Source organism: Pan troglodytes, chromosome 9 (genome assembly GCF_028858775.2).
Source record: "Pan troglodytes isolate AG18354 chromosome 9, NHGRI_mPanTro3-v2.0_pri, whole genome shotgun sequence".
Classification (NCBI taxonomy): domain Eukaryota; kingdom Metazoa; phylum Chordata; class Mammalia; order Primates; family Hominidae; genus Pan; species Pan troglodytes.
In genome coordinates this window covers 87,134,312-87,160,751 of record NC_072407.2, presented here as the reverse complement: position 1 = coordinate 87,160,751, position 26,440 = coordinate 87,134,312, and the positions used below count along the sequence as shown (strand labels likewise).

The following is a 26,440-nucleotide window of genomic DNA, read 5'->3' as shown; positions in this document are numbered from 1 at the left end:
ACATGGCAGCTTCAGTTGATGTTAGTGGATTTAAAGCCTAAAACTTCTAGTTGAGTTAGTTGACTAGGCCTCTAAATTAGATGAATACCTTATTTTACTTTTAAAAATTGCCAAACATCTCATGCAGTATTCCAGTTAAATCAGTAAATCAACTAAAATAAATTTTAAAAAATCTTAAGTAGGAGATTGTATGTCCTTATGTAATCTACTAAAGGAAATATCCTCTTAAATATGTTACTCTTCCTGAGGTGTTACCCTTGTGTTACTTTTCTTGAGAGAATACTGCCAAATCTGATCTACTTGTGTTTTATAATTATTTATTCCCAAATTATAATAATTTTAGATACTGTGAAACATAATTAATATTGTAAAAATAAGTTATCAAAAGTTATTAATGAGAACCCAAACTAGAAGTCTACTATATCATACAAATTAAATCAATACCGAAATCCAAGTGCCTTCAATTTGGAAAACATTATCTAATAAAAAATGTCATATGCCTTATATTTACTTATAAAAATATTATTGACTACAGGTACATAGGTGATACATATTATTATTTTGCTTTAAATTCTTAATAAGAGATAAATGTCATTACTCCAGTATTGTGATTTATCATATAAATTGTACGAATCAACAAAACACAGACCCACATGAAATTTCATTTTCTTAGTTATATCCACGAACATTTCTAGAGTGATGTATATAACATCTTTAAAGAACAAACATACAGCAAAGTTACATTGTAATATTTAAATGGTAAATAATGCATGATTGCTTCAAAAGCTGGACATAGGTGAAGAGACCTCTTAGAGGACTTTAGACTGCAAATCTTATCTATTTAGTCTACCACTGTTGATACTTTACTGTTTTTCCCCAAGTGGCCATGCACTTGGGATGCCCTTGCTCTACTTTCTTGGGACTGTTTGACAAGAAACTTGCCCACAATTTGGAAATTTTAATTATATCTTAGTTTAATACTCATCTCTTTATCCCCCAGCAATAAGTTCACTTTCCAATAGCTCTGGCTAAGGTGCTGTCTTCAATTATTGCTTTACAGAAGCTTTATGTGAGACTGGAACTGTTAATTATGATACGTCCTAAGCTCCATTTCATTCACAGCGCATTTCGATACCACAGCTGACCACTACCTTTGTCAAGTTTTTAGTCGCAGGAAAACAGAAATATTTCCATTGGTAATAGCATTTTTGTTCCTCCTTCCCTTTCCTTGGCATGAAAGTCCCTCACTGTCCCCTTGGCTCCTCCTAGACCTCTGTGACCTCTGAGTTCTGCCATTTTCCCCTACTGGACATACTATAGAGATAAATTCCTCCTTATGTCTTTGTTCCACATTCCTAAAGATTGTAAGAAGATTAATGAGCAGAGGGATGCTGATAAATCTAGAAAATATAATTGTATAATGGTAATATAAAAGGATCTATTAGACATACTGGAGAATAATTTTTTAGAATTGTACTTTAAGTTCTGGGATACATGTGCAGAATGTGTAGGTTTGTTACATAGGTATACATGTGCCATGGTGGTTTGCTACACCCATCAACCCATCATCTACATAAGGTATTTCTCTTAATGCTATTTCTCCTCTTGCCCCCCACCCCTCAAAAGGCCCCGGTGTGTGATGCTCCCCTCACTGTGCCCATATGTTCTCATTGTTCAACTCCCACTTACTAATGATAACATGTGGTGTTTGGTTTTCTATTCCTGTGTTAGTTTGCTGAGAATGATGATTTTCAGCTTCATCCATGTCCCTGCAAAGGACATTAATTCATTCTTTTTTATGGCTGCATAGTATTCTATGGTGTATATGTGCCACATTTTCTTTATCCATTTGATCATTGATGGTCATTTGGGTTGGTTCCAAGTCTTTGCGATTGTGAATAGTGCTGCAATAAACATACGTGTGCATGTGTCTTTATAGTAGAATGATTTATAATCTTTTGGGTATATACACAGTAATGGGATTGCTGGGTCAAATGGTATTTCTAGTTTTAGATCCTTGAGCAATTGCCACACTGTCTTCCACAATGGTTGAATTTACACTTCCACCAACAGTGTAAAAGCGTTCCTATTTCTCCACATTCTGTTGTTTCCTGACTTTTCAATGATTGCTGGTCATTAGAGAAATGCAAATCAAAACCACAATGAGATACCATCTCATGCCAGTTAGAATGGTGATGGAGAATCATTTTTATTTTTTTTCTACATATAAAGGGAAGGAAATGATTGTGGATTTTGTGTAAATGCTCTGATAAAATAATCCCACCCTAGATCTTACCCCATTTAACTCAGATTGTTTAAAGTCTTAAGAGCTCCAGTCTAGTTAGATTGATTTGCAGAATGTATCAGATTTGGAGTAAGATCTTGTAGACTAGGAAATCATCAGAGTATTCATAAATACAGAGTTTCTGTCACATGGATCCCAAGTCTTGTCAAATGCTCAGGCAACCCACTTTCAGAAGATTGAGTCATCTCTTTTTCTCAAATGTTTCTGTCCAGTTTCAAGTTTAACTCTTTTGTCACAGATATCACTTCTGAGAAAGAGAAGGAACATGTTTTAGTGTGAACAGCAGGATACTGGAGTGAGACTTGGATTTAAATTGTTGTTCTGACATGTATTAACTTTAAGATGTGGATAAGTTGTTTAACTTCCTCAAACACTGATTTCTTCATCTTTGAAAAGGATATATTACCTATGTCTAAGTGATGTTGTGGTGGAGTATGTAAAGTACTTAGCACAATTCCTGGTATATGGAAAAATGTGTATATAGTATAATTTATTCAGCAACTCACCATTTATACCTTTAATGAATACCCCTCAGTATGATCATTGAGGTAAATGAAGTCATCTCAATAACACTGGCTAAACACAATCCAATAACTAATGCAACACATTTTATATAATGGAATTCCCTACGTATGTTTTGAGTAGTTGAAAGATAATAATCCCAATAAATTTCACAACTAAAATATAAGGAAAATAATGTTAGGCAGAGCCATGAGTTTACATGATTGGGCAATAGGACAATAGTTCTGGATCACAGGCAGAATATTCTGCCTAATTTAATGAAATGCAAGGAGTCAATAGAATTTTTCTTTTACTGCATAGGAATTCTCAAGTATCATATGTAATAACATAAAGGATTTGATATAAGAACAGAAAAAAGTGTGGAACTGCGAAAAGTAAATCTCTACTTTCTGACCATGGGCACCCAAAGGCATTTGGCCACCATTGTCTTTTTCTTTAAAATGAGTATATTTTGTTGCATCTCTGAGGTATTTCCTTTTCTATTTTGAATCTAACATTATTCTATATTTTCTCTGAAGATAAAGTTGTTTAGGTTAAGTATCTTAAATAGTAGTAGTGGGTGAATCACACATTGGCATAATTTCAGATATCCATTAACCATACTTATACATTTGAAAAAGTTTAAAAAATAATCTACAAATAAAACTGCAATATGTTAAGTTACTGCTATAATTTGTTAATAAAGGCATGATGGTACTATTCATTTTTATTATGTATAACAGGTTAATGTACATAATAAAATTCACATAGCAGAGTGAAAAGTGGACCAGGCAGCACAAAAGAAGCTTTTCTTGATGTTGTTAATACTACATCTGTTTTGTAAATATGATTTCACTCTTTGCCTCTGTCAACCCACTATCTTTAATAAGAATTAAAAATCACTCAGAATTACTGAAAGGAAATAAAAGTTATTGCCAGGCATTAAAAATATTTTTATCACAGCTGGTGAATATAATATTTTTTATTATGACTTTAATTTTTAAAAGGTGGCATCTTGTCCTTTTGTAAGTGGATTCTTAACAGAAATATTTGCAAATAAGGTATTTGGAAAAGCTAAAATCATTTTTATTTTCCACCAGAGCTTCATGTAGAGAAAATGAAACAAATCACCAAGGCAACAAATGGTTTCCTGAGTGGTCTTGTGTTCATAGACAAAGCTATTTATTCATGCTGGTGTACAGTTGCTCCCATGGTAGAAGCATCACATTTATTCATTCATTTTATTAATCTAACAAGTATATATTGAATGCTTACTATGCACTTGACATGTTGAAAGGTGTGGGGATACAACAGGTAATCTGTTCTCATGGAACCTTTCGTCTAATGGGGAAAACAACCAATTACAGAAATAGCAGTGATGTCTGATAAGAAAATGAATATAGAGTGCTATGGAAATGAGGATAGGGATACAGGGATACCTAAAGAACCTGATTAGCTTTGTTGCAGGGTAGGCAGGGATAAATATCAGGGGAGGCTTTCCTGAGGAAGTGAAAATTAAGCTGATTTGCAGAATGAAAGCCACAATGGGGTAGGGAGAATGTTTTAGGCAAAGCTCTGGCAGGTGTGTGGGGAGAGAGAGAGATAGAGAGAGAGAGAGTGGGTGGGGGGCGGGGGGAGAGAGAGAGAATGAATTGCACATTTCAAGAATGGAAGGACAATATGGCTGGGATGTAAGGTGTCCAATATGAGTAACAAGATACAGAGGATGCAGAGATAGATCAGCACCCTGTCACAAATATCATGAAGTTGAGATATTTGTTATCTTAAAGGAAATAGGATATTCCATCCATCATTAAAACTGGTTCCAAATCCCAGCTTGCCCAGACGTCTTTCCCATTTCATCCCCCTGATTTGAGCTCTCTCCTATTTTCTGCTACAACCTGTGTTGCCCATTCTTATACCTGTTCAGTAAAATAATGGTTTCCCCTTTTACTAGCTGGATGACCTTCTTAGCACTGCAGTTTTCTTATCCATGAAAGGGTACCTATCTCACAGCATTGTTTTAAGAATTCGGTGAGATAAGAACTATAAAATGCTTAGGATATTACCTTGTAGGGAGTAGGCACTCTGTTCTTTGTTAGGGTCTATAGCTTCTTTATCTTTGTATCTTTTTTTGTGGTGCACTTCTTGTATTTATCCTGCCAATGACACTGGTTCTAATTCTTGTCATTCCAACCAAATGTCTGCAAGGTGGCATGTCTACGTGGGGGAGATTGGAACAGGGGGCTTGATGTATCAGAAAAAAAATGTATTGAGTGGCAAAGAGGAGCATAAATACAGCTAATAGTAGGGAAAATTTAACATAACCTGACCTTTTTGTGTAGAAAGAGAAGAGATTCTATGACTGTCTTAATAACCTGGGATTAACCATTTAATAGTGTCAGACACATGAAATACTAATGCCATTAATATAATAGCTTAACTTTCTTTTATTAAGTATTCCATCCAGCTGCAAGAGGATCATTCTAATACACAAACCCAACAACATCACTCTCAGCAACCTATTGAAAGATGAGTAGTTACACAAATTCTTACCAAAGTATACGATTCTCTTTTGACTTAGAACCTAAATTTCTCTCATGTCTTATCTTCTTTCATTATACCTTGTATTTTACACTCCAAGAATGTTGAAAATACCTGGACGAGACCATCTTTTAAATCTGTGTTACCTTCCCTATCTTTCATTAAACTAAAGGACACATTGGCCTTGCTGGCTTCCCGCCGTTCTTTGAAGGTGTCAACCATGTTTTGGTTTCGGGGACTTCCATTTGTTATTTTTTTTTCTAGATGACCATCCACCCATCTAAATTCTACTTATATTCCAGATGTCACCTTACATGTCACTACCTTTCCTAAAATTTTATGTATTCTTGGAGTACACTCTGATTTTTATGCCACATTTCCACACATAGCAACTCATAGTGCATACTGATTTGTGTGATTATTTTGTCTTTCTTTTGACTAGACAGAAACTCCATAAGGAAAGGAACTGTGTTCCTTTTTCTTATGTGTGTGTGTGTGTGTGTGTGTGTGTGTGTGTGTGTGTATAATGTCTGGGACATTGAAGGTACTTGAATTTAATAAAAACACGTTTAGTCTTTAGACCAACCTGGTGATCCTTCATATCTTAAAGATGAGGTGCATTCACAGAAATAATAAGTTTTATAGTGGGGATTCCAACTCAAGTCTTTATGACTCTAATATCCATGTTCCCATTCACTATTATTCTCTCCTGATTGAATCACAACAAAGTTATTATTTAGTTAAAATATACTCTTGATAATATACTTTGCATTTCATTCCTTCTCAACCTAAATATCTAATTAAATAAAAACAATGCACTTATATAGGGCTTAATTTAAAATTACAATTAGTTGTAGATTTGTAGTTTTTCAGACATATATCCATAGTCTGTAAAACTAAACTTTTAGAAATAAAATAAAACTTTATTATATGAATCATACCAATCATCTGTTAACACATCTGTAGTAAATGGTTTTCCCTCCAAACATGATTACAGGATGTTACTTCATAACATTAGCCCTTTTTGATTCTGTGAGTAAAAACAACACAATGCTATGAAGAGCTATGAGACTGAGAGAATTGTCCTTTATAAGACCTTTACATAAATCTTATATTCTCAGACAAATGTGGGTCTGCAGAGGAAACAACTGCAAATGAAATTTTACAACTTAGATAACATTTACACATTTACTGCGCTCAGGCTGGGCACGGTGGCTCACGCCTGTAATCCCAGCACTTTGGGAGGCCGAGACGGGCAGATCATGAGGTCAGGAGATCGAGACCATCCTGGCTAACACGGTGAAACCCCGTATCTACTAAAAATACAAAAAATTAGCCTGGCATGGTGGTGGATGCCTGTAGTCCCAGCTACTTGGGAGGCTGAGGCAGGAGAATGGCGTGAACCTGGGAGGTGGAGCTTGCAGTGAGCCAAGATTGCGCCACTGCACTCCAGCCTGGGCGACACAGCGAGACTCCGTCTCAAAAAAAAAAAAAAAAATTTACTGTGCTCAAAACTTTAAAAAATATTATAAATCTTTCATGATGTACAAAAAAGAATTCATCACTGCCCTTTAGTATTTATCCATTATTTAATTTGAATGTTTGGAATATAAGATTTTCTTAAAGCAGATTACCCATGATTATAGCTACCTGAGGGACCTGTCTTGTTGCATGTATGTATGTTTCACCAAAGGCAATCTGAGAATATGTGTTGGATCAAGATTCAGAAAATATAGACTTGAGGTTTCCATTTATTATACTAGTAATCTTAGTAAACTCACTTTATCCTCTCTGACCCTCATTTTTCTCAAGTCTGAAATGGGGTAATAATACTGGCTTATCAGTAGTTCCTGAATAGGATTATTGTACAGAATCAAATTAGTTTATATATTTGAAAAGTACGAAGTACTCTATACATGGAAAGGATGAGAGAAATTATTGAAAATAAGATATCCTAGCATAAATTGGCATCTTTCATTACCATTAGCATCACCGTATGGTAGAGAAAAATGAGAGCTGTGTCTGTATATGTGTTAGAAGTAATCTTAAGTGACACAGGTCACATAAATACTTAAGCAAACTTAAGTTAAAAGAAGATCTAAGAGGATCACCTTTGTGAAGGTCTTGGCAAAGAACATCCCAGACAAGGGGAGTAGCTAGTGCCAATATACACATAAGGTTTAGTGTAGCAACTATGTATACACATAGTCAATAAATAGCAGCTGATGGTGTTTCTGTTCCCTCTCCTCTTTCTCTCTCATTTCCTCATTTCTGGGAGTCTGACACTGAAGGATAAATTTCACTAATTCAATTAGCTAGTTACCACTCTGGTGGCAAATTTCTATTTGTGTAGTCATGGTGATGGGGATTTCCTCTGGCTTCAGTGAATAATACTTTGCAGGTTTATAGCCTCTTACTGGTGAGAGAAAGATACCAAATGTTTTAGCTTCTTCTTCCATTTGTGCGTTCAAAGATAGTACCAGATTCGAAAGCCTATGAAAATAACCTTTGCCCCTCATATCTCTGTTTTAATATGCTTACCCACACATATCACTTTCTTTGTATCTAAGTAATTCATTTCTCGAGCTAACCTTTTGGAGATGACAGGTTTTATGAGAAACGGGTTTGAGAGTAAATGAATGAATTCTTGGAATTTGGAATTCTATTTACCTATTAAGTAAATTTAAGCCGAAAGTTCCCGGAAAATGTTTACTCTCTGGAGTCATCCAAGCATAAACAGTTCTCCTACTCTGCTCTGTGCTCAATTTCTTTGTATGCCACTATCCCAGTTGTAATGGTTAGAAAAGTAGGAGTTAACCTTGATTTTTATTTATTCCTAAATCTCCCACAGCCCCAATCCTTATTTATTCTATTCCTTATAATCTGTCCTTTATTTACAATTTCTACTACCAGTGGTCTTTTTCAGAGACTCACTAATTCTTACCTGGATTTCTACAATAAAATCCCTATTTGTCTTCCTACCTTTCCTACCTTTCCACTCCTATACATTTTCCACACCATTAACTTGAACCTTCCTTTAAAAAATATACATACAGGCCGGGCATGGTGGCTCACGCCTGTAATCCCAGCACTTTGGGAGGCCGAGGCGGGTGGATCACGAGGTCAGGAAATCGAGACCATCCTTGCTAACACGGTGAAACCCCGTTTCCACTAAAAATACAAAAAATTAGCCGAGTGTGGTGGCAGGTGCCTGTAGTTCCAGCTACTTGGGAGGCTGAGGCAGGAGAATGGCATGAACCCGGGAGGTGGAGCTTGCAGTGAGCCGAGATCGCACCATGGCACTCCAGCTTGGGCGACAGAGCGAGACTCTGTCTCAAAAAAAAAAAAAAAAAAAAAAAAAAAATATATATATATATATATAATATATATACAGACACACATACATGCGTGTGTGTATAAATATGTGTGTGTATATGTGTATAAATATACATATATGTATGTGTGTATATGTGTGTGCATTTATTTATGTGTGTGTGTATATATATATATAATTTGCATGTATATCACAACTCTGCAACTCTCGTTATAATCCTTCAGGGATTCCCTGTCCCCTACTGCTCCCTTATTCAAAATTTTGTTTGTTCACCAAATGCAATATCATCTGCTAGAAAACTGCTGGAAATGTGGGATCTTAGTCCCCATGTGAAACTACTGAATCAGAATCTGCGTTTTCATAAGATCGATAATTGATTTGTATCCTTAGTTGATTTTGCACATTAAGGTTTGAGAAGCACTGCCCTTCAAGATAAAGTCTGCATTGTTTCCCCTGCAGCACATGGCCCTCGATGTTGTATCCGTTGCCTAACTGCCTATCTCAGATCCCACTACCTTTCATGCCTTAGTCAACTATAATCAATAACATTTGGTTTCCCCAAATAATCTGAATTTCATCCTCTTGTTTCTTCGTTGTGCCTGTTTTTTCTTATGCCTGGAATACCTCTCAACTTCCTAGCTTGATACTTCCCTAATACATTTCTTAACCTTTAAGATTCAGCTAAATGCAGATTTCTCTTTAAGTACTTTCCTTGGTATTGTCCTACTAGACTGAGCCCATCAGCCTCCATGTTCTCCGCACATTGTCTGCATCTTTGTTATAGTCTTTATCTGGTTGTATAGTTAGCTTTTCCATGTGCCTATTTCTTGCTAGAATGTGAATTCCTTGAGGACAGGGGAAGTTCTTAGTTGTATTTATAGCTGATCACTTACCATGGTACTGGCAGATGTACTACAAGTGTTGATTGATTCTTTCATTTAACAGACATTTGATAGCTATTTCACTGTTCAATAAGTGAATGAGCGGGTGAAATTCTTCCTTCCTCTAATTTACACACACACATACATACATACTACACACACACACAACACTTTTATGTAGATATCCATGTACTTCTGTGTGTGTATATATAGACTCATGTGCACATATACACAAATGTTTTAGCATATATACATACAGGTACACACATATGTACATGTGTATATATAATGTGCATTTCACAATAAATTTGTGAAAGAAATCTTTGTACTCTGATGGAGAAACTATTCAGTTAAGAGACAGCCAATTGGTAAACTTATCTGTGAATATTTGGTGAGCCTGAAATGATACTTGGAAGTGTCATTTTTGTATAAAAGAAATGGACTAATAGAGGTAAAATTCCTTATATACACCTGGAAAATGGCAATTGAATCACATCTATGATAAACCAAATTATCATGATCATAATTGAAATTTCTAAAATTTAAGTACAAAATACTTAGAAGACAATTGCACCTTTTTATTAAACAAAAACTAAAGCAGTCAGATCTGCTTTTCAGTTTGATAAAAGAATGCCAACTCATGTTCACTTAATTTCTTAGTGATTTAATATAGCATGGTATTTTTTGGGGAAAATTATTTGACTTTATAATATATATATAACATATTTATCATAAATATACTATAAAAGAATAACAATATTAATGTAGTATATTTTACTATGAAAACATTAAAGTGAGTTAGAAAGGTATGCAATAGAAAATTAAAAAATGATGTTATTCTCCTAAATTATCAGGTTATAAAATAATTGGAGAAATAATATAATTTTTTTAAGTGGAATACATTATGTTTTACTCAACTTTCAGGATACAAACTTGTCTAGGAAGAGGTTCACAGCAGTTCGGCTTTTTTATACTGGTTTACATTTCAGAGAACAAAGTGTATCAGTATCATTAAATGGCTTTATCCCAAGTAACCTACAAAAGGAACTTAAAAAACTATAACAGTAATTATTACTTGGAATTTGTCCAACTAGCCACAGATGACACCAGCACTATGCATACAGGAGCTGAATGGATGTTATGTTATTCTGAGTTAAAAGCTTTACAGACTTTCAAATGTTCCCTTAAAATTGTTCTGAAACCCCTAGACAGAAATGACTTAGAATAATCTATTATACCACTTTACCAAGCAGCAATGTAGTTAGCAGTAGAGTCTCCTCAAAGACCATTTAATTATGTTTCAAAAAAGAATATCCAAAAGTCAAATTTCAAGACATAAATCATACCATTTATTATCTATGCCAGCAAGAATTTTGATTTTTGTATGAAAACACATTTCATAAAGTATTAATTTTTTTGGCTTACCTCTCCCATACTTCATGCTTTTACAATGAGAAATATAACCTTTGATGCTGTCTTTAAGATACCCTAAAATAAAATAAATTATTTGTTTTTAAATAGAGTTCTAAATAGGACATTACAAGGATAATTTCTTGATATTCTTAATGATAAAAATTTAAAAAATTTATTTGCTAAAGAAACCATAAATGAAAGTATACATTTTAAGCAAAATAAACTCTTCCTCCCTTTCTTTGTTTTGAATCTCTTAGGATTTCTAGATATGGTGTTTTCTTGCAAGTCTCTTAAAATAAAACTGTCCTGAATTAATACACCCATAATTTACTTAGAAATCTAAAGTTCTGTTTAAACTGAGAACATATCTAATTGCTAGTCCTTCCTGGCTATTGCTTGATGTTGGCCATGGCACTTGATCTACAAAAGCCTGCACATTTTTTTATTGATTAACATTTGTCCCAAAATACATATTCATAGGTGTCAGCAAGACAGGGCATATATGCAAGTAATATCCATTGACCCTTTTCTTTGTGTTAGGTTTTGCCAAGATTTTAGGTAACTGAGAAAATCCTCCAATAAGAGAAAGCTCTGTACAATTAACTTGGTGGCATTCCATGTGTACTTTTCAGAAAACACTATCCAATGTATATGCATTTTTTGAAATTCAAGAAGATCATAAGAGCAAATTTGTATGAATTGCATATTTAATAGGTTGTAATTATGTCTTATCAAAAGCTCAACTTTTAAAATTCTTTATTCTTTGGAAATATGGTAATTGTTCCCTTTCCCATGTAGTTAATTATAAATTTCAGGAAGAATTAAGAGTGCTAAATCTCTTTACTTTGTTTTTTCTTTGTCTCTATGGTAGCAGAGAGAATAGAAGTGAATTACTTTCATCTTGTTTCTGAATGGCATTTCTTTCTTCAAAGGTTTGACTTTATTTTGGGGTCCTGAAATTTCATATATTTTTACTAAGTGAATTTATAAATATGTTTCAAAGAAAAAAGTAGCTTGTTTTAGAAGTTACAGTCTTTTATGTTTCCATGAGACTTTGTAGTTTATAATAGATAAGATCTGCCAATGAAAAAATATTTATTTTCTATAGTAGTAATAATATCCAAATTTTCCTTTTTGCAAGGAGAAAAGTACAATTACAGTCCATTCCGTTTTTCTCATCTGATTACTAGGATGCAATGACAGAATGCAAATATTAATTACATTAAAAATATTTCACAAAACTGCTTTTAAATCTTGTATTTAGTAGCTTAAATTACTCTATTGCATTCAACTATGCATAGTAATAACTCAAGCTTTGGAGACTGACAGAGCTTCAGAGAATATTGGGACATGCCTCCATAAAATACTAAAATACCATATTATAGTTTTTAGAAATATTTATAACCAATGATTTCAAGTAAATAATCCCAGACTGCAGAATCAATTTTGGCTCCCAAATTTAGTTATCTTAAATTGCTGCAGTATTTCAGACATTCTTTCCATCTTCTATATACTGACAAAAAAGTTACAAACAAAACTTAAGTTTAAAGTTCTTGACATTTGCTAAGCGCTTTCATGTACTTTTTCTCATTTAATTTTCATAGTAACCTTGTGAGATAAATATTACTATTTTATACTCAGATACAAGAATATAGACTCAGAGGAGCTAAGTGAAACAGGAGAAAGATCCCCAATTAATAAGATAGATATTAACATGTAAATTATATAGTATTTATCTTATTACTATTAGAGTATATATCAGGCCCTTAGACATATATGTTATATATATTATAATGTATATAGTTTTATAATCCTTACAATAATTCCTTAAGCTAGGTTTTATTTTTTCCACTTTATGGATGAGAAAACTGAAACTCACAGAGATTAAGAAATTTATCCAAAGCCACAGATGTAAAAAGTGAAAACTCTGGCATTGTAACCCGGGTCCAGTCAATTCCTCATGGTATTAAACTCTCTCCTCTACTATCTAGGGTTAATGTGATGATACAATGAGCTGACAATGCATGTCAAGTGCCTGGGATCTAATGGTGCTCAATGTATTATTTCATCACACATCTAGGAAATGCTTCCTGAGTCAAAGCCCGCTGTCCTCTCCCCATTGATACCCTGAAATATCAAGTCACAACAATGGTTTCCATTTATAATCCTTTAATGTGGCCAGCCTGAAAACTCAGAGCCTATTCCACTCATTACTGTTAATCTGGGTAGCTAGGTGCTTAGCATATTTTAATGTAGAGTGTTTAATCCTCTTATGCACTAGTTAGCCACAGACTGCACCTCTGTTAACCTGGGCAAATGTCTGCCTGAAGTCACAAAGGATTTTGAAAAGTGTTGAGGATGACTCAGCACCATCATCACTGCCCACTGAAAAACCCTTGTTCTCAGCATCCTTTGGAGAATAGGTCAGCAGCATTTTCTTCATTTACAAAAGAGGCAAATTCATGACTCCCCAGCATGGCTTCAGTTTTAGTAAGGATTTCCTCAGAAACAAATTAGGCCAACTTATTTTAAACATCTTTTGAAGCCTGAGAAAATAAAAAGAAGCAAATGGAAGGATAAGCCCAGGAAGGGATGAAGTCATATGTTGAGGAATATGCCCAAAGTTGAATGAAAAAAGTTAACACTAACCATGAGTATGTTTGGCATCTGTAATTGACACATTGAACAAGGAATACTCATGGGATGTAATAATAGAAGTCATTTTATTTTGGATTCCCCATTGTTTGTTTAAAATGGCTTAATGTCAGTGGTCCTTACCCTGCCCTCTAAATGAAAACGGGTATTCTCATAACTTTCCATTTACAGGATATGAAAAGTCCTACAATCACTTAATATCACAAATACAGTCCCAATGTATTAATTAAAATTGCTCAGTCCCAAATACTAGTCAAAATTCTGAACACATTCCAGATGAAAGATTCTCTTTTTTCCACTGTGGGGTCTTCAGATAGGACATCTGCTTTGGGGAAGGGGATGTCATAGACTTCTCTTTTCATTTTTTTTTTTTTTTACTAGTTTTTTTTTTATTCCTATTTACGATTACTTTTTTTTTTTTTTCTATTTACCTGTTTACTAGTTGGTTATTGATCCTTCCAAGTTTGGAGCATAAGAGGGAAATAAGAAAAGGAGACAAGGAAAGTTCTTATTAAACTGGAATTGTGTTTTTTGCCTTCCGAACCTGACATATAATAACAGTAAGAATAACCAAAAAGGAAGAAAATTACTGACAAATAGTGCTGATTATGTATAGAAATAGTTTTAAGTGCTTTACTTATAACTTTTAAAATCTTCATAACTAATGCAAAGAGAGGTAAAGCAACTTGCCTAGGGTTACATAGCTAGCAAACAGTGGATCTGGGATTTTAACGCAGCCAGAAAATGTCTGGCTTGAGTTTTTCCCTCATGGACACTTTCCTCAGTCTTTGGAAGTTTCCCCTTCTGGGCCTAAATCTCCTATGATGTGGATGAGGCATTTCCTTAGCGTCACATTTTACAGCAGCCCACCCTATATGGAGGGTTGTCTTTGCAGGTGTTACAATGGCTCCAGAATGAATCTTTTGCCTTGACAAACTCTGAGAGTGCAGGCTAACCCATATGAAGCCACTTCTCACTTAAGAACCAATTTGCCACGTTATCTCACTGGTTAAGCTTCTTAGGTGAGAGTCAAATCCCAGTATACTGACCTCCTAAACCCAAGGAAGTTATGTTAAGCTCTAGGTGCAGTCCCATTGAAGTTTCTTTTGCTAATTGTAGGTGATATGTAAGACTTCTCAACCCCTCTTCAAAGATATTCTCCCCCTTTCTAAATCTTTAGTCATCTAACTTTTGTATACCAGCATTATATTACATTATAGATAGGATTCAGGATCCTGAAGTTGGTTCTTGGTAATTTATTTGAATATTGCACACGTGGTCTAGCCTCCTTTGGAATCTCATTTTTATATCTTGGTGTCTTAGGACTTCCAATGTAACATTTTGTGCACATATTTCCCCCTATAATGTATTTTACATTAGCACATGGCAAGATTTGATCTTCTCTTTTTTTAAACATCTCACTCTGAAATTACATGTCTTTATGGGAAATTAGAAAACTAATTCAATGAAAACCTTTATTTTGCCAGAATAATTTTTTAATATACACCTGTATACACACACATAAATCATATTTGTAACTATATATGTATCTATAGACACATTATGTGGATGATGCATAATGAACACATTATGTGTATGTAGATACATACATACAAATATAGATACATATTATATCTCTATATTTAGAAATATATGAAATTGATGATTTGGAGGCACTTTCTGAGTCGTTGTTTTTCCTCAAACTTTTTGAAAAAATTTTTAACTCTTGATGTGCTAGAGAGTATATTGGACTAGAAGTCAGAAAAAGTGTTCTAGTAATTTTAATAACAAGAATTAGCTCATAAAATTAATTTTCAAATAATTAATGCTTTATAATTATCCATTACATTTCTAAAGTACTTTACAACTCACAGTACATTTGCATACACATTATTGCATGTCATTTTAGTTCTGCATGCAAAAAGCCACTTAGTTCTGCTCCTTGGGCATCACGTTTTGACCTCTTTTTCTTCATCTGTCAAATACCTTAGAGTCTCACGGATGAGTAAGACAGCTGAAATGCTTGTTCAAAGATTAAACTCAGGAGGGCCTCTTGTGTGTTTTACAGGATCAGATCTGGGTCCTTCCATGTCCACTTCCTGGTAGGATTCATTTATCCCACACCCTGCTGTCCATTTAGTCTTGTGAAGAAGAGATAAAGGGAAAGGCTGAACTCAGCTCTCTGTATAGCATAAAATCATTCTTTCTCCTCAGTCCTGGGATTCTGAGGTCCAGAATTGAGGAGTTTCTTGACAAGGCCAATAATGTCTTTAATTTGCACTATCAGATGGTCTTTTGAGTTACCTTTAGCCTGTAACGCCCTCTTCTTACACCTTTGCCTCCTTAAAACTGTGTTGGAAACCTGAAGTGTCTCTTCAAAAAGACATTTCTGAATTACCCAGCCAGAGTTAAATACTTCCACCTTTTGCCTCAATTCCTCTGTATAATTTTCCCTTACGCTTGTTCATTTCTTACTCCTGCCCCAAGAATGAGTTCAGTGAATATTTTTGATCTGTCATGAAATGGTTTATTTATCCCATATCAGTAATATTGCTTTATAACTGCAGCTTTATTAGTTTATCTTTCTCCTTAGAATAAGTACTTTTTTAGACAGATACTAAGTCTTGATATATCCTTATTCCTAATGCAATAGCTGGCACTTAGTAATTGCTCAATAAATGCTTGTTGACCAACTACATGAATGGATGAATGGTCCTGTTATTTAACCCTGTTTTAAACTCAGTACATTGTATTGTATCTCCTAAAAGGTTGGGGGCTTTAGGAGAATAAGGATTATTTAAATTTTTATAGTTCTAAATTTAAAATCTATATGTATACCTAATGTACCATTCATGGAGTGTATTTTGGTGACTGAGGGATGGGTAAATGAATGAGCAAATATGTGTACAGTTCTATCATGCAATACTTCTCAATACCACACCCCCACCCCAAAAAAAAACTCCTTTGTTTATGAGGATCATTTTACTGTGAACAGTAGAACAACAGAACCTTTCAGCTCTTACTCTGCTTTCAAAAGAACATGCTATTTTAATGAAACATTTAGGTCAAAATTTTATTTGTGTGAATCATCTCTCACTCTGCCACACACAACTTTTTCTGAGGATGAAATGGCTAAATGTATATATAAGCATTTCTAAACTCCAAAGCACTCTAACTGTGTATAAGCCCCTGATACCCCCCAAAAAAATATTCCCATGTTTTTGGAGGGATGGGGTTGTTTGAGAAGAACATCTTTAGGGTTCTCTAGGTCACTTTTCAAGTTCTTTGTAGTTACATATTTATACAATCAATCTCAGGTGTAATTGGTCAGCATATTTAGCTAATGTTCTCAGAATATTCTGGAATGAAATATGTCAAGATTCTAAAGTGAGAAACAGATAACCAAGGAAGATGAGAGGTTTGGAGACATCAACCTATCTGTTTTTAAAAGACTAAGACCCATTGATAGTTTTGTCTCTTAAGAGGACATGTTTTTAACGGTCAGCATTGCAAATCCCCGAATCCTGGTCTAGTCACATATCACTAATCTACAGGTATAAACATCCTGGATAGATGAATGAGACAGAAGGAAGGTGGGAAAGCTTTACCTTTTGTCACCAACTTCTATCTTAAATCTTTGCTTAGAGAGCTAGGTTCTCCCTTGAGGGAATTCTAATGTTCTCCCTTGTTTTTTGGCTTAAGAGTTAACTAAGAGTTAGACATGATAGTGTCCTTTCCCCTAGTGTTTATTCAGGTTCTAGCTGGGCTTCTAAGGAGCTGGCCTGCTACTCTTTTGAGTAGGAGGTAGGCCCAAACTCTGTTATGCCACAGTGTACACATTAAATGTTAAAAACAAAAGATACTGAAGAAGGAGAATGAAGACTTCGAGGAAAAAGAATTTTAAATCCCTTTCCTTCTCCACCTGCTGTGGTAGGTTCCTTGATCCATGTTAGATCTTGTCTTCTTTAGAAGTAGAGCGAAGTGGTAGACAAAACATGAGGTTAGGATTTTCAATAACCACACTTAAGTGGAAGGCTCTTTCGAGACCATCTAGTCTAGTGGTTGTCGATCTTTGCTAGCACTGAAACTCACAGGGAAATAACCATTTCCTGTTCATATTCCCAAGACCCTAAAAGATGTTTCATCAGTATATCAGAATGATAAATGATCTCAACTGCAGGGTATACCACTTTGGTAGATAAAACCAAATATTAAATTCTTGGTAGAACTATAAAGTTTGGGAAAGATCTTTGGGTAAATTTGGCTCTTCCTCTCTCCACATTGAATGATGGATCCAAGAAACTTTCTCATTTTACAGATGAGAAAAGTGTGGCCTAAAGTGTTAAAGTGAGTTTTCCAAAGTTCCACAGGTAGATCAATGGGAACACTAAACTAAAATCCAAGGTTCTAACTTCTATTTCAATGTTTTTTGCTTATCATACAATAGTATTAAAGAATAATTTGTGTTCACATGACATGTGTCATCACTAGTCTTTTTTATTTGTCTGGCCTTGTAAAATCATTGTTAATTTTCTTAGTTAAAACACTTACGAGAAGATCTTAGTGTCAGAAATCAGGTAATAATAGAAGGCAAAACAGAAACACACATTTCCATCTTTCTTTATCCCATGCTGAGCACCGCAGAAGTTGAAACACACCTAATTTATGCACCCGTCATATTTTGTGAATATGTTGTGTGTTCTCATTAGTAGCTTCCTTGCAAATTGTGATAATGATCTGAGGAGAATCTATATCTATTATCTGTGAATTAGGCAAAATACTAACATTGTTTCACAGTTGTGACTGTCAAGAGCATTTCATGGCAGCAAGCACATGGCCAAAATTAGCTTAAAATTGTGGTTATCTGACCAGTGTACCTTCTGTACTCTGCTGCTGCTGCTGCATATCATATTTTGCTTTAAAGAAACTGATCATGGAGATTGATGATATAAGTTTATTTTTATGATGACTTTATCCATAATCACTCATACAGCATTTTAGGGCTTAGTGATGCCTTAAAAATAGATCAACCAAATAAAGTTGCTCTAAAAAGCTTACAAATCACAGGCAAAAATTTTAGTGTGATAGGAGTACTTAATTCAGTATTTTATTCAGTTAAATCAGAAATGTTAGGATCATTCATTAGATAAAATCAGATTGGATGATGACATGGCTTACCTCCCATTAAAGAGACAGTCTAAAATAACAGAGGCAACTTCTTATAAAAGAAAGAGCATACATGGGCACCAGAGTCAGCCAGAGTCTTGCTGCAATCTCAGAGATGCTGCTGTCTAGTAGGTTGAGTTTTAGCCAAGTTGCTTAACCTCTCTAAGTCTCTGTTTTCTCCACTAGAAAGTGAGCATAATACTCCTACTTATGTTTATTGTGGGGACTAGTAATAATATAATGTGTCCAGAATAGTGCCTTGCATATTTAGTTGTTCAGTAAATCACAGCTGTGGTTTTTATGGCGATTATTAATATTATAAGTATGCCTATATTATCACTGAGAATACAATGAAAAAAATAAAAGATAAAGCATGGCTTATTAAAATCCTTCCCCCCCTTTTGGACTAATCAGTTTTCATTATCAAAGGGGTGTAGCAGTATTGTTGGTGAAATTAAAGCACTGTATTATTTTTAAAAGCCAATTAGAAGTAAATTTACAGGAATTACAACAAAAGTATAGGTTAACTAGTGATAAATTTCTTTTGTATAAAGAAGTGCCTGGAAAATGGTTTAGAATGTCAAATTTCTGACTCCTTGAGAAAATTGTTTTATTTCTCTGCACTTCAGTTTTTCATGTGATAAGAAGGCCTCTAAGATCTATCCCTTTCAACCCAACATTCTGGAGTTCTATGAAACACTCTAGAGAGAATCACCATCACTAGCTTATAGTCTGGAAACAGAGACAAATAAACAGCCATTCTATACCTTGACTCATGTGATCTCACAGGAGTACAGCATGTTTCAGGGTTGATTAGGAGCCTGGAAGAGAACAGTCAGCCTCTGGGTTATAAGAGTTCTCAGGTGGTTGGTATTGAAGCCTGGAAGGCCAGATGCTGAGACAGCCTGGTGCCAAAAACCTAGTCCTTAGAGTAACAAAAAAGGAAAAGGATAATTTCTTATGCTTTGATAAGAGTAGAAATTATGTACCTAGTTTTCTGCAGCATTGCACCAACAAAGCATTCTCTCTCTATGATTATAAATAAGGTAATAAACATTGATAATAAACATGTCAGCTAGCATATATACATACTGGCCCATAATAAATAGAATATAATATCATTTTTACTTATTTGCAGCAAAACCAAGGCAGATGCCCAGCCCAGAATTGTTCAGTGGAAGCCCCTGCTTGGATGCCTGTCCACCACTGTACTGTAAGTTTGATTATTCCAAGATTAGCAGATTGAAGGATAAATGTTTTTATATTTTGGAATAATCTTAGTGGAATGAGCCAGAATGCTCTCTGAAATTCTGGAGTAAAGCAAATATTTTGCAAGGAGAAAGAATAACCTTTCAGAAAGCTTTGCATTATAAAAAATATCAGTGATTAGGGATTCCATGCATTTTGTTGGAGTCAGGATAACTTGGAAAGGATTGCTTTAAATGGGTTATTGATGAGTTAGAGTTGGAAGGTCATTAAAACGAATATATTTGCACATATGTTTTTCAGAATAGCTGCATATTCAGCAATACTTGATTTTAGATGCCTTGAAGAAAGATGCTCTCTCTTTTGTCACTGTGTCAACTGCTTAATAGTGATGAGCACACCAACTTGCAATTTTCAAGTCTTCCTGGTGTAATATTAGTCTCTGCATTTGCATAGTATCTTCTACCAGAGAATTTTCCAGTGCCTTAGAAACAAACAGGTACTATGTCATTATCCTTGTGCTACAGATGGGAGATTTCAATGCAAAGGGAGTAAGAATAGTGCATCAATTGTAGCACTGGGAACAGATCCCAGACATCCTACTTCTCCTTTCATGTACTCATGCTACTACTTCTGTACTCTGAAGTGTGTGAAGAAAGTGGCTGAATGTATGATACTCTGTAATACATGGATTGCCTAATAGAAATGACAGTGGTGTCTCTTGGAATTATGTGTACTGTAAATGAGTTTAGCTGTCATGAAATAATTTGTGTATGATGGAGACAAAAAATTAGAAAGTTACCTTTTGGAAATTCTCCTCATTTGACTCCCCTTGTAGGCAATGGAAAAGTAATATGTGGAGCTTCCTAAATATCTTTATCTATTGTTGAGGTACCATGTGCTGAAAGATATGACTGGACTGACATAACATGTCTTACAACTATGTTAGCAGTAAGCCTGGGGGAGCCTGATTTTCACTCAGATTGTGTGAGAGATTAAGCTTTTTTCCTCAGTTTTTGTTTATCTGTGGCGGGGGGAGAAAGTGGGATCACCTTTAGTGAAGGAGAGATGGTGATGCTAAATTTTGGAGGTATTCCTGCAGTGCAGAGGGAGCCCAGACATGCTGGAGACTCAGAGAATAAAAATGTTAATTTTTGAGCAGATGATCAGAGGAGAGTGCATGCTTAGGGACTACTTATGATAGAGAAAGGATGTGGTTTTTTTGTTTTTGGTTTTGGTTTTTATTTTTGAGACAGGGTTTTACTCTGTTGCCCAGGCTGGAGTGTAGTGGCATGATCTTGGCTCACTGCAGCCTCCACCTCCCGGATTCAAGTGATTCTTGTGCCTCAGCCTCCCCAAGTAGCTGGGATTACAGGTGCATGCCACTAAGCCCAGCTAACTTTTTTTTTCGTATTTTTGGTAAGTAACGAGGTTTTGCCGTGTTGAACAGGCTGATCTTGAACTGAGAAAGGATGTGTTTTAATAATTCTATTATTTGTTCATAAATAGAACACTTCTTTTATTGTATCCCTGATGGTATCATTTCATAACTACTGATTCCTACATCTGTTTCTCCATGGAGACAATGTGCTCCTTGGGGTCCTAGTATATCCACAGCTAGTAAAATCCCTGGTACATGGCAGAAATTCTGGGAGTTAAATTTCAATATGTGAATCTCCTATATGTTGATTTTTCTCTTTAGTAAGTTTTAATAAATTATTTCACAGCTCTCAGATTTCTTGGTAAAGAGGATTAATAATGGTATTTTACCCTCTTAGGCTGGTAGTTTCTATTTCTCCTCTTCATCATTCTTTAACACTTTTCTCCTAAGAGAATACCATAGAACGTGTGTTTTCAGGAATTTTGTTTTCAAGCTACAAAGTTTAGTAATTCCATTCAGTTGTGTCTAGTACTATGCCAATTGCTGGAAATATAAACATGAATAAGGCAGTAATCCTATGTAAATCAAACACACTCATGTATAATACCAATAAGAATTTCTGATCTCTAATACACTGGTAATTTCAGCCCAAAATATTAATATAAGAACTTTCACATTTTATTACTTTGTGCAGTCTTGTTGCAAGGAAATTGCATAATTAGGATTCTGTCTTTTGAATTATTATAAATCGTTCATCTTTCATTATTCCCTTGGAGTTGATGAACCCCTTGGGATCTGGGAATCCCAGATTAGGTCCTAGTTCTATTGTAGAACCTTAGGAACAAATAAACAACTACATTTAAGACTCTTCCTGAAGATCACAAGTCAGAGCGCCAGCATTAAAGTCTTATTCTCAGTGCTGTGGTCAGGTGAGAGAATCAGAAAGTAGATGTTTCTTTTTCATTTCTGCCATAGAACTGGGGGCTACTGGTTTCATAAATTTCCTTTGCTATTTACATAAAAGTAATTATATCTCCCAGTGAAACACATATTTTCTGAAGGAGTTGTGCAGCAGATACCGATCTGCTTTCTCTGCAGAGAACCCCCAGTCCACAGAGGTGGGCTCCCGATGGTCATGTTTAGATTATGTGAGCCTGCCCCTGGCCAGGACTGACTGATCCAGGAGGAAGACATTTGATTCCAGCAGGGCCAGTTGAATTTTTTTTCCTGGGAATTTGAAATTTGTACTGGAGATATACCAAACTGGTAGTCATCAATTTTGAATCATATGAATGAGAACAGTTTGGAAAAAGTTATGTGAGGCTCAGTTGCTTAGACCTCTAAAGCTGCTTTGTATCTGCCCTTCTTAGGTATTATGTACTCAAAACTCTCTTGGATTCTGTGAAATGGCCTCAATAACTTACAATCAATGTTACTTCTTTCTCAGTTATTTAGATTTTGTTTTATTTATTTTTGATAGGGTTTGTTCTTTGATTTACTTGCAACCAAAAGGAAAAAGAAAATAGTTTAATACTACTAGTCAGCAGTGTTTACTGAGTCTCCCCTAGAGCTAGTGTAATAAGTAGTAGTCTCAGAAAAAAGCACTAACACTGGGATTTTGATAATTTATAATCTATTTCAAATATCTGACTGCAGACAACACTTGGGTATATTTAAAAAATGATGAAATAATAATTTGATAATACCTTAATTCATCTTATAGAATAAAAAAATATGGGCAGTTAACTCTACAATTAACATACATATATTTATATAACCAAAAACTATGATATGTATGAAATTCTGGTATTAATATTCATTTTATAATCTCTCAGGAAATAGTGAAAATCTTCACCTTGTGCTTAAGAGAGTGTCTTGGCTGTCATAAATTCTCCAAGGACTGAAGAAAGTTATAAATAAATTAATTCATACTTACATGCCTAATAAATTGATAGTCTCTATTATCCTTGTATATTTTTCAAATTCAGTTTATTCTCTCCTACATTCCTTTCTCCACTGTCCTATTCTTGCTCTTTGTTGTTCTACTCTGGGATGATTGTATCCTCATAATTAGGCTTTATTACATTTTGCAAAAAAGCCTTGGTTTTCATGTCTGCATTTGCCCCAAGTTCATTTTAAGTGCAGAACTTTTATCATTGGATTTCTGGCTCCTCCAGATTGCTTTGCAAATGTCTGTCACCAGTTACATATTGCCTTGAAAATGGCTTCTATTAACTTTTTGTTCTCTTTCTTCCTGGATGTGTGTGTGTGTGTGTGTTTATTTGTTTGTTTTTTGGCCCTCGGCACCTATGTAGTAATGGGGCTGAGAGGCTTTTTTTTTTTTTTTTAAGACTTGTCCTTTCAGTAGTAACTATAATGTACAGATTGGGGTTTGAGCAGAAAAGAAATTATACTCCCCGTTAATTATTTAGAAACATGGACATAATTAAACTTTCTGAATACATGAAATATCTTCCCTAGTGAAAAGTGTGGCAGTTTGTTTCTCTCCTATCGTGCGGCTATATTAATGACTAGAATGATAGCCTTCCTTACCCTTACATTTTAAATTTAAATTGATTATATGCCTCATTGGTTTGTATGACCATGAATATGAACACAGTAGCTACCTGAGCTTCTGCCATCTGCAAACAATTGAGAAAATGTCCACAGTTTCTAGGACTCAGCTGAAGAATGATAGCTCTCTGAATCTGGGTGAACTAGGCTAAGAATTAGCATTTGGCACTTGGAATTAAAGAACTTTGGATATGACCAACTGTAAGAAGCTTGAGTGGCTGCTGCATTTTAGAGCATATTTGTGAACCACTCAGTATGGCTATGGCCCATGCATGGATTTAATCATTTTGAGGAATATCCCCAAACCCAATTCTGAATATCCTCAATTCTTAATTATTAGGTATACTCAGAAATGGCTATAATGTGTGGTTTTATCAATTAGACATGCAAAGTATAAATACACATGATTTGGCTACAAAAATTCTTTTGTTTCGTTGCATATTTGCACACCCCTTAGTTACTGGAAATTAACGCTAGGAAAGGAGTTTCTTAAAGCTAAGTTGACTGCTATTATGGAACTTATCATAGATATTGCTATATCTATAGGTTTCTATCACTATATAATACTATAAGCAGATAAGTGAAATATTCTCAAATAGCATAAACATTTATAAATTAGAGCACTGAATTCTGAATATGTCAACTCTCATTTACTTATTCAAGAAGTAGTTACTGAACACGTATTTTAACTGACCCTTGGATTTCTCAATGTATAGCAGAAAACAATGTGTATAAATAAATCATAATTATACTTGGCAACACATTATTTAATAATGGTCTATAGAAAGCACTATACATTTTCCAAATGGGAAGTTGCCTTAAGTTGGATTTTGGAAGACAAAAGATGCAATATTTGGTCATAGTTAAGGGTACACCCTTTAGAATTGAATGAAACTTGTGTTAAAGTATTAACTCTTCCACTAGTAAGTGGAAAGAGTAAAGTATTACTCTTCTACTAGTAAGCTGTATGACCTTGGACAATTTACCTAATCTGAGTTTATGTACACAACAGGATATTTTGAGATTTACATGAAATAATGCATAATAAGTGTTAACATAGCACCTGGCACATAATTAAGTGCTTAGTAAGTGCTAGAAGGAAAGAAAGAAAAGGATAGGTCATTCCAGAAGGGAGTGCATGGGGCAGGATAAATTGGTGAGAAAAAGCGTAAAAAAACAGACAATAACCCAATAGTAAATCAGGGGTACTCATTTAGACCTATGTAGGAGAGCCTTTTCTGGAAAAAGGTTCTAGGAGTTAATATACAACTCTTTAAGACTTTGAAAGCAGAATCTTGCAGTTCTTGAAAAAGAAACTTTTTGTTCTATGACAGGCAGGAACCGATGACATTGGAGTGTCATATTAATGAGCGCTATTGATATTCTCAGCCATTTTCATTTCTGTTTGTATACAGCCATTTTTAAGGAGTGGGGCCAGGTTTTCCTTTTCATTTAAAAACACTTCAACATCTTCCTACTATGTCTCTCTAGAATATGAAAGTAATTTCTCTCTTTTATGGGAAATCAGTAAAAACAGACATTTCTCACAGAAACCAGAGGAGATGTTCTTTTAAAGTGTTAATTGTTCCAGCATGCTCTCCCAGACTGCCTCACATTACCCACAGTCAGGATCATTCAGTCTAATTGAAACCAGTAAGATAGTGTGCATAAGCTATTCTGCAATAGTCCTAAAGGTTTTTTTTTTCTTTTTTTGGTAGTTCCTCCCAACCCTTTTTTTCCCAGAATGCATTGTGTGACCTAATTTGGTATACACCCTACATAAATACACAGACCATGGCACTCAGAAGCATCTAACCCAGTTATAAAATAGTGTTGTGTCTGCTCTCTGGGTGTTTCCAGAGCTTCTATGAAGGCAGCACCCTCTGGACTAATTCTGCTGCTGGGAAATTAGACCCAGAATGGCTTTGAAGAGTTGTCTTTCGAAAGACTACATACAATTTTTATTTTTTAGGGCAAGGTTTTCATGCTATCAGCAGTCCTCTTATAAATCGAAGCCAGGATATTATCAGATAATCATAGCTTTAGGAAAATTGCAGAAAATTGCAGTGTACAGGACCTTAAATTGGTGGGCAGTGGGATTAGAGTACATTTGGCCATACGGGTGGTAGCCACAGGATTGGAAAAGAATCCAGAGGGGAAATTATCTCAGAAAAGGCATGATGTACTTTAAGAAATGTGAGTTCTGTAGAGTGCCTCTAATTTCATTTTTGCTGTAGTCATGGGCTCTTAATCAATAAAAGTATAGAGAAGATGAGATTGATAGAATAGATATGTTGCTCTTTTCCCTAAGCTCTGGCCCTTACAGTATTTTAGACTTACACCAGTTTCCTATCTAGTTTTAAAGACTCTGCTGGGAATGGTAATACTCATATAAAATAATTTTGTTACACTGATCTTTGAAATATGCCCAGAAAGGGAACCCACAGTATTTATGGAGGGGGACATTGGTTCATGGGAAA

The 26,440-nt window shown here is 34.9% G+C and overlaps 1 protein-coding gene across 16 annotated transcripts in view; it reads left to right on the top strand.

Moving 5' to 3' along the window:
• DLG2 (discs large MAGUK scaffold protein 2) overlaps positions 1-26,440 on the top strand; it is a 2,168,441-nt gene that overhangs the window by 489,396 nt on the left and 1,652,605 nt on the right. For 11 of the 16 annotated variants that reach the window (XM_063783332.1, XM_063783324.1, XM_063783328.1 and 8 more), the window contains one exon: positions 19,938-20,012. The exons of the other annotated variants lie outside the window; for them this stretch is intronic. In XM_063783332.1, coding sequence (XP_063639402.1) covers positions 19,938-20,012 — 75 coding nt within the window. The remainder of the gene's footprint in view (positions 1-19,937; positions 20,013-26,440) is intronic. 16 annotated transcript variants of the gene reach the window in all.